We start from the raw sequence: 9589 nt of genomic DNA, 5'->3' as shown, positions 1-9589 counted from the left end.
TAATCATAGAAAGAAACTGGGCACGAGGCGTACAGTTAGCTTCCGCAGAGCCTGCAAGATAGGGTTTCAGCCTTGGGGTCCTGGTAGTTTGAAACGTCCTTGGGCGAGCCCCTGCTCTCCTTCGGGTCCTCACTTCTACTTCCCGAATGCTATCAGCCGGTGATCTGATTCAAAAGAACAACTGTTTAGGGAGCGCCTACTACGTATTTGGGATGCACCTGGCGAGGAAGTGGGCAGGGGCGTTCAAGGATGCTGGGGTCCCACTTTTCTCCATCAGAAAAGAGGCAGACGCTTGGCACCCCATCCCCTTAATTTATATTGCAAACGAATTCTCTCCAAGGTTCCCACCGACCACGCTCTTATTCTGTTCCCCGAATGTTACCCAGGTCTGGAGGCTTCTGCCTGGACCCGGCTCTGCCCTCCCCAAAACCGCGCGGGAGGGAATACTGCCCTGGGCATTGGGCTTCCGGAGTCTGTGACCAAGGTGGGCGCCGCCGCTCACCGGCAACTGCCAGCGCAGAGCGATTCTCTGGTCCTGGTCCCCGTTCCCTCCGGCTTTAACCAGGGCGCGGCACGCTCTCCGCCGAGTTTCCCCGGGCGCTCTTCTTCCCGGAGGCCAGTGCTGGTGCCCCAGCGCCCCTCGCCCGGGGGCTCCTCGTTCCCTCTCCTCCTCCTCTCTGGCAGCCAGTCGCCTCCGGGCAGAGTTCGGGTTCAGCCCTTGGCTTTGCTCAGGATTTAGGGAAAGGCTTGGGGGTGGGGGGCGGCCGGAGGGCGCGGGCTGGCCGGGGGAGGGAGAGGGAGAAGGAGAGAGGTAGCCTCTGATTGGTCGGGGAGGGGGAGTGGAGGCACGGAGTTTCCCACAATGCCTCGGTGCCGTGCAGCCGCGGATGGATGCTGCGGGAAGGGGCTGCCATTTGCTGCCCCTGCCAGCGGCGCGCGGACCTGCCCGGGCTCCTGCAGCCGCCGCCGCCGCCGCCGCTGCCGCCAGCGCCGTCCGCGGGCCGGGCCTCTACAGCGACGCCGCCTCGGCTCCCTCCGCGGCCGCCAGCGCGGTCGCCATGAACCCCAGCTCCTCGGCGGGAGAGGAGAAGGGGGCGACGGGCGGCAGCAGCAGCAGCGGAAGCGGCGCCGGGAGCTGCTGCCTGGGCGCCGAGGGCGGCGCGGACCCGCGGGGCGTAGGAGCAGCGGCTGCGGCGGGGGCCGCTGCCCTAGAAGAGCCCGCGGTCGCCGGCCAGAAGGAGAAGGATGAGGCGCTGGAGGAGAAGCTGAGGAACTTAACTTTCCGGAAGCAGGTCTCTTACAGGTAGGCGCCGGGAGCCCAGGAGCCGCAGACAGGTGCCGCCCAGGGCTCGGAGCCACTCTTCTCTCCAAGAGGCGCTCCCACGGAGTTGTTGGGGTGCCTCATAGTCTCAGCCTCGCTCCTGCCCTCGTCTCCCTCTCCCTCCCCCCTTCTCTCTCTCTCTCTCTCTCTCTCTCTCTCTCTCTCTCTCTCTCTCTCTATGTGTTGTTCTCTTCTCATTCCATCATTCTGGGCTGGAGGGAAGCTACGTGAGCCTGGATTCCCCCTAACGCCGAAGGAGGGATGTATTTGTAATAGGAGAGAAGACCCAGTCCCTGAGGTCAGGATAACAAAAATACGTGTGAGTGTGTGTGTGTGTGTGTGTGTGAGAGAGAGAGAGAGAGAGGGGGGGGGAGGCACAGACCCAGAGGTTCCTAGTTTCCTTGAGAAAAGTCATCAAAGTTGCCCCTAAGCCAGTGTCCTCTCAACCACTTGCTCCACCCTCCAGATTTCACTTGATGAACCTTTGGCACTACTTGATGACCGAGGTCACTTGCCCAGCAGAAAAGAACAGCACTATACCTGCCTGGAAATCCTCCACTAAGGGAGAGTATGGATACCCGTCTCTTATCTGTAGATACGCCACTGCTTATGAGGGTTACGCATACATGTGCTCTCTGCTTCTCTGCTGGGTGTGACCAGAAGATGATGTGGGGAGTCTGCTGGCAAGCGAGGGGTGAGGGGGAGAACTGACCCTCACATGTACCTAAAGATGGATGTATTTGTGAAACACGGACAGTGTGAGATAGATGGCCATCAAATTAGGACAAAAAAACAACCCCTAATTGTGTCAGGATCCAAACATGAGAAATGAAGATTCAGTACCGTTCTCTGCACCCCCCACCCCCACCCCCAGATCCTCAGGCAAGAAGATGCTGAGACTAGGCTTAATGCTTATTGGTTTTAGAAGTTGAGGTGAGAAGCAAGCATAGATTTATAAAGATTTGAACTTGATATTTGTGCTTTTTATATTTTCAGTTTCTGGAGTGTTTCTTGAAAAGAGGTCAGTGAGAGCAGTCTTATAACCCAACTCCTTTTGAGTTAGCAGTACCTTCCAGAACACCATCCAAAGTATTAAGCCTGTCACACCATGTGCTGTTATGTAAGCAAAAGCAGATGACAGAGGTGTGTGGGTTTGCGAGGGTGTGCTTTATTTATGGGGGCAGGTGTGTGAATCACTGGGATCCCCACAGGCATTGCCTGGACTGGAGGCCCTGGCACTGGGGCATGTGCTGTGTGTCTAAATGTGACTTCTGATGCTTCCTAAAGGTGTTCCTGGTGTGGTGACAGCTTCTGCATCCTGTGCATGCATTCTGCTTCCTGCATGCTCAGGGAGTTTCCACCTGTGTTGTTCTCTTAGTTACTTATACAGATCAGATCCAAGTGGATTTTTCTTTTTATATTTTCAGTTTCTAAAAATAGGCAGGTGGTGGGGAGTGGAGCCGCTCTAGGGAGGTATGCTAGGACACTGCTGGCTCTGCTTCCTAGCTTCAATGGCCCTTCTGGCCCTTAGGGGAGCAGGGACCACATTCAGCCTAATTTAGGTGATGTGCGTTGGGAGGGAGTGATTATGGGGAGCACATGGTGGGTCTGGATCCTGGGCTTCTGGATGAGGGATCCTCCTGAGTGATCAGTATTCATCAGACTTCTCATTGGGTGGAGCTACAAAGCTGTCCTTTGCAAGGGAAATCATTCCAGTTTGCCTCTTGGCAGGGGTCATTCTCTGAGCCTCTCTCCTGGAAATGTACTATGTATGAACTGTGGCTTTCTGCGTTGTCTTGCACAGGCAACCGGCATGTGTAAGTGTGTACTCACACATAGGCAATGTTTTTCTAGAAAGTGATAATAAATAATATTGCATCTGCCTTAAAGTTCGTAGAAGTGGCTTCTACTTCTTGGACATCATTTCTTTTTAATTAAAGCCTCCAATTTAGTGAAATACCTGTATACACGTCACCCCAGTTTGCTGGTTAAAATGTTTGCCACCTTGGATTTACAGCATTGAATTCTCTGTGGGTGGGACTTCTTATCAAGTTCCTCAGGTGATGCTGAAGCACAACAATGTCTGAGGATTGCTGCCCTATTTTTTCTTCCCCAAAGGCTAAACTATTGACCTTTGAATTCATACACCCTGCCCAGCCAAACGAGGCCAGGCAGTTCCCAAGCCAGGAGAAAGACAGGGAGGAAGTGGGTGATTTCACCTGGCACATGTTTGTCCAGGAGCCTCTGCATTTTGCTCACTGATATTTATTTATTTTAATAATTTGTTTAACAATAAAAAATGGCCTACCCAACTGCCATGGTGGCCATTTGTGCTGGACACAGGGATGCAGCCAGGCCTGACAGATTCTACTGGAGGGCTAATGAAAGGTATGTAAGGAAAGAGCAGTTGGGCTCAGGTTGGGTGTGGGCTTCTCAGTGAGGACAACTCTGCCTCGCTCCTGGGGGTCAGCTGAGGACGGGGACTGGTGGGAGTTACTGGAGAGGAGTCAGAAAGGCCTCCCTGAGTGGAGTCTACACAGAAGAGTTCAGCTAGAGTAGGAGGGGGGGTTGCTTGGGTGCAGGGGATCCTTCGAGGTGGGGAAGTGGCAATTTGCAGGTAGGTTAAAAAATGTCTTTGGAAGCACATGGATATTTGCAGAATGGAACTTGATAGAAAAGGAGAAGGGGCTTGGGGAGAGAGGGTGTGTGTGTGTCTCTGTGTGTAGGGGGGTCTCATCTGCTCCTCTTGTTGCTAAGGAACATATAAGCTAGGGTTTAAAAATAAAATGAAGAGTGGGTGGGCATATGCAGTGACTCCTGTCTTTTTAGGAACCAGAGCCCTTTACAAAAAGCCTTTAAATAACTATTTCTGGAGGCAGATTATTCATTTTGCTTGACTTTTACTTTGTTAAGTAAAATAAACTCCTTTATATACCCCTAGATTTCCCCTCATTATCTTTCCTTTGTTGGCTTTTTTGGGAACCGTTTTTTTCCCATGAGAATTTTTCCTTTATTTCAGAACTTGCACCCCTAGAGCAAATAGTCTCTGTAGACTGTAAAGCTGAAGGGTTTAGAAGGCAGTGCAAGTGAGCTGGTACTTTTCTCTTAAAATTACTACTTCTTTTTTCTTTGCAAATTATGGTGCTGCAACAGATACATATGTGCAAATGACTATATAATGTGTAGTTTTAAAAAACTGCTGTAAGAATTCCCATTTAAGTCAGTAAAACTGAAGAGAGGGGAAAAAAAAACCTTTCAGTAGCACACAAGGGAGGGAAAAGAGAAAGTTGCTGATGTTTCTTGTCTTTCAAGCACTATGCTAAGCATCACTGTATGGTCCATCTTACTTGATATTCATGACAGTCCTATGATGTCATCATGCCTATTTCTGTTTTTTTAGAAAACAAACCTAAAGAATAGAGCTCAGGCAGGAGGCAGATTTTAAACAGAGATCTGACTCTGAAGGATTTTCTCTTTAGATTACATCCTCAAACAATTATTTTAGACTTAAACTCTCTCCTTGTGGTTCCTCTGTGTGTGTGTGTGTGTGTGTGTGTGTGTACCTATGTGTGTCTGTACAGTGTAAGCTGCTTCCTCCACAGCATTCTGTTAGTTATTGTATTCTACATTATCTCTTGTGTGCTTTATTCTTTGCACAATGGTCCTTTGGTTATGTGATTGTAGGGAACTCCTTTGCTATGTTGGAAATAAAAAATGAATATAAATTCATGATCAGTGGCAAGTAGATTGATTTCATGTCTGAGAACAGAACCACCTGCGTGACATCTGCCATCTCTGTGAAGCCATCCATGTTAGAGGTGAATACGTCTTTGGAAATAATTCCCATGGGTGTTGTTTAGAGGGACCCAGGTCTGGGGACAAGCTGCCCTGTCTGAACTTCCCTGGGCATCGCACAGAAGAAGATAAAGTGTGATTTTGCTTGTTAGGAGGCCAGGGCAGTTACCACTACTTGTAAGAGCTCAATGCCTGTGCTTCAGTTTCTCCATGTACACAAACCAGGGTGGAAATACTTGACCTTTCTTAAAGGGAGTTTTTGTAGAAGTAGCAGCAAGGAATATTAAACTTCTTAGATTAGCCAACCAGGAAAAAAAAAAGATCTTTTATTCTTTTTTTTTAATTGGTTGTTCAAAACATTACAAAGCTCTTGACATATCATATTTCATACATTAGAATCAAGTGGGTTATGAACTCCCATTTTTGTTAGGTTGATGAAACGAGCATATTATGATCATCTCTCAGTATTTGTGGACAATTGGTTCCAAGACTCTTCTGCAGATTTCAGATCTTCAGGTGCTGGAGTCCTTATATAAAATGGCATAGTATTTGCATAGAACCCGTGAACATCCTCCCTTAAGCTTTCAGTCATATCTGAATACCCATAGTACCTAATACAATGTAAATACTATGCAAATTGTTGTCACAGTGTATTGTTAAGCAAGTAATGACAAGAAGAGTCTATACATGCTTAGTACATATGCAGTTATTTTTTTCTGCATATTTTCAATCTGTGGTTGATTGAATCCATGATGCAGAACTCGCAGATACAGAGGGCTGACTATATCTCCATTTTGTGTTTTGTCCCACAAAACAAGATTGTGTTATTATAAGAAACATGTTGTGGAGTTGGAAGCCAAATAGGGTAACCCGGACATTGTCCTTCCCTGGGCACTGGAATCAGTAGTGTTTGGGGAAACTTTTTTTTTCTGAATGTCATTATCAGCATCCTTCTTTGTAAATCAATTTTATTTTATGTTTTTAATCTGTGCTTTGCACATTTGTTAGATATTTAGAAACTTCAGGATCAGATTATAGCCTCAGTTCCAATTTAATGTTTCCTTCCTCAATAATGACTTAGGTACTGACTCGGTGTCGGTTTCCTCAGTTAGGACATGCACCAAGTGAGCTTCACTTCAGTTTATCCCCTCTCCACTGTGATCCATATTTTGGAGGCTTTGCAAAGTACCAGATCCTGTGATTTGGGGGCTGGAGAGGCGAAGGAGGGCTTTGCTGCCTTTCAATTCTGTTGTGGCAATAACACCAATGCTTCGTGGGGCCAAATTAAATTAGAGGCACACTGGCTCTTTCCGACACTCCACTTTCTAATCTGAGAAAATGAGGACTCCCAGGGAGGGCCAACCTGGCTGTAACTCTGTGTTCTTCAGGGTTGGGATCTGGGATATGTGTTTCCTATGTGACCCCCAAGGCATCCCAGGAATTGAGTACACTGTGAGATCAGAAGCATCTGGAGAAGCCATTGCTTATGCCCCGGGGTTAGATGTTTGTGCTCACATGGTGTATTTGCAGTGGTAATTCTGGAGACTAATATAGAGTGGTAATTCTGGAGACTAATATAATGAAGTGTTTCTCCTATAATTGTGGTTTTAGGACACTAGTTACTGCAAATGAAGGTGGCTTTGAGCTTTAGGAAGGAGGGTCAAGAGCACAGCCAAATATAAGCCATTAGATTTGAATCTTAAAATAACCATAAATGGACTACTTTTTAATTGTTTGAACTGGTTGGAGCCTATCGCAAGACATAACAAATCAGTATACTGTAGAAAATTAAAGAAATAAAACACCAAGTTATGTCTGCTTGTGCATAATGGGCTCATCTCGTGTCTGGCTTGCTCACCAGGCAGACTTCTTAGGGAGCTTGTCCACTGTGTGTGGATGGTGCTTGGTCCTTCCCATTCTTATGTGGCTTCTTCATCAGCTGTGTTAGGACCACATTGTAATTTTCTGTCCTGGGAATTAGACTTGGGTTTGAACCTGGCATCTTCCAGCTGATCTTGGGCAAGTTATGTAACCCCTTTGTGGTTCAGCAGAGCCATCTCTAAAGTGCTGTGGTGGCAATACCTGTGCAGGAAGTTATTTGTGAAAATTAAGTCAGTTACTTTATGGAAAGGGCTCAGCGTAGCACCCTTCTTAGAGACAGCTTTTGTAATTCTTATCTACACTGAGTTGTTTGCCTCGTTGAAGACAGAAACTGCACCTTATTACTTGATTATCTTCCTCTTCTTGCTCAGTAGGTATTGGATAAAATATTGAATGAATACAACTTACTGACATTTTCAAATCAACTACCGTTGTTCATCTGGGCGCCATCTCAATTGCGATTTCCTTTCCATTAAAAGAAAAGTCCGTCTTCTCCTTTACGTTTGGTCCAGCAGCCCAGGGCTGTTGCTGCCTAGAGCTTCCTGTTTGAGTACCTGCTCTGGCCTTTCAGCCAGCTGTTGGAGGCTCAAGAGGGGTGGATGAAGCGCTCCTTAACCATCTGTTTGCACTTTGTCAAAGAAAAGGCCTTATTTTGCCTTCTGAGTAGCACTAATTAGCTCCCTGGTTCTCTTTCTGTCTGTCTCATCCCTGTCCAAGGGGCCACATGGATGTTCTCTTCAGGGAATTTTCTCTTGACGTTTCCTTCTGTGATTAGAACTTAACAATGCAGAGAGACCCAGTGCTCCTGGGTCTGTCCAGGCTGCTGTCCAGCCAGCCGGCAGCCTCTGCTGTGGAGGGCTTCCCCCACTCCTTCCTTCCAACCCATTTGGTTGACGCTGGCGGGAAGGTTGTTGAAGGAAGCATGGTGAGCTTCCTTGGTGACTCTTAGCTTTTGCTTTGTTTTGACCTCATTTAACCACAGCTGCTTTTTCTTCCTGTAACCCACGAAGCCCTTGAAGAACGGCTTAGGAGTTTCCCGTCATCCTCAGAGAGAGGTGCATGAACCCAGTGTGGGCTTTTCTGAAGAAACCAAGTCTTGAGTGTGTGCGAGCTGGCGAGGGGGAGGCCGTGACTGGGAAGGGGTGGGAAGAAAGTCTTGGTGGACAAATTTGAATGTCAATCCCTTTCAGCCCTGAGTTTTGTGTGCTTTTGAAATGGAGCAGATATCGTTCTTTAAAGGCTACGGCTTTCTAACAGGGACTTCTGTGGTTCTTGTATCTAACCTCCGTGAGTTTCCTCAAATGGAGATTTGCCTTTAGATGTTTAGGCTCATAAATAATTTTCTGATAAGGAGCCAAATCTGGTTGAAGCTACATTAATAGTCTGGTTTTTGTTGGATATAGAGGAAAACTTTCAAAGCTTAAAATGATAATAATTACACTGCAGTTAAATCTCATTATTCTTACCCTTCAATTATTCAAGTAGGGTACTGGTTAAGAGCCCTGACTCTGAAGTACTGCTGCCTAGGTCCACGCTCTCTGTGCCATAGTGCCATAGTTCTCCCATGTGTAAAATGATAACCATAGCAGCACCAACCCCATAGGACTTATTTCAAGTTTGAGTTGATACTTATAACACTCGTTGTCACAAAATAAATGCCATGTGTGTTTATTAAAGTGGTATTCTAACTTAAGTCCAGTATTTATTGTTCTTTAAAACAATGAATGTCTGTTAAATGTCAGTAGCTGATGGTAAAATTATTCAGATTTTATGAAAAGTAGACAGACATACATTCAAGGCTTTTTTTTAAAAAAAAAAAGATGGACATAATATCTTTACTTGCTTTATTTATTTTTTATGCGGTGCTGAGGATCAAGCCCAGTACCTTACAAATATGAGGCAAGCGCTCTACCGCTGAGCTACAACCCCAGCCCCCATTCAAGACATTTAATTTGCAGGTTTTGGTGCTCATGAGGATGAAGAATATGGACTTTCCCTTGCATTCTACTTTTCCTTGCAGAGCTGGGGACAGACCCTAGGGCCTCGTGCTTGCTATGCAAGTGCTCTGCCATGGGCCGCAGCCCCAGCCCAGCAAGGGCCATCCTTACTAAGTGGCACCAGGAGGCTGCTTCTGGGTGCTCTGGGAAATGGAGTGACAGAAGGCAGAGGTCAGGGAAGAGAGGCACAGTGAGGGTGCAGAGGGGTGGGGGAGCAGTGACGCAGACGGCCAGAGGGTCACCCAAGAGCAGGAAGTCAGGTGTGGAGGTGGGCCGGAGGGGTGGCTGGGCTTCTCAGTGTCAGGAAGAGATAAGTAGATCAAGATAGAAGCACTGGAAATAGAGCTGTCACCTGTGACTCCAGAACGGAGGCTGGTCCTCTTCGGGCCTGTCCTGGTGATGTCCGCCTCACTACACAGACGCTGGCCGTCAGAGGACAAAGCCCCCCCACACCGCCTGCCCTGGATTATTTCAGAAATGGGAGATTCAGCCTTCTGGGGAGTTCCGAGTTAGCCCAACCAGGCCAAATAGCAGAATTCATGTTTAAAATGTATAGATAGCTTTTAAATATTTGTTGAACAAATAAAGCTGGCTC

At 47.3% G+C, this 9589-nt stretch overlaps 1 protein-coding gene across 12 annotated transcripts in view; it reads left to right on the top strand.

The window, feature by feature from the left end:
* The first annotated feature begins 872 nt into the window (after positions 1–872).
* Positions 873–9589, top strand: part of Dgki (diacylglycerol kinase iota) — a 425847-nt gene continuing 417130 nt past the window's right edge. For all 12 annotated transcript variants that reach the window (XM_078040589.1, XM_078040592.1, XM_078040591.1 and 9 more), the window contains exon 1: positions 873–1303. In XM_078040589.1, the coding sequence (XP_077896715.1) occupies positions 888–1303 (416 nt within the window). In that variant the 5' untranslated portion in view covers positions 873–887. The remainder of the gene's footprint in view (positions 1304–9589) is intronic.

Source organism: Ictidomys tridecemlineatus, chromosome 2 (assembly GCF_052094955.1).
Source record: "Ictidomys tridecemlineatus isolate mIctTri1 chromosome 2, mIctTri1.hap1, whole genome shotgun sequence".
In the NCBI taxonomy this organism is placed as follows: Eukaryota; Metazoa; Chordata; class Mammalia; order Rodentia; family Sciuridae; genus Ictidomys; species Ictidomys tridecemlineatus.
Note: the sequence above shows the minus strand (reverse complement) of the source record. Positions and strands in the feature narration are given on the sequence as shown.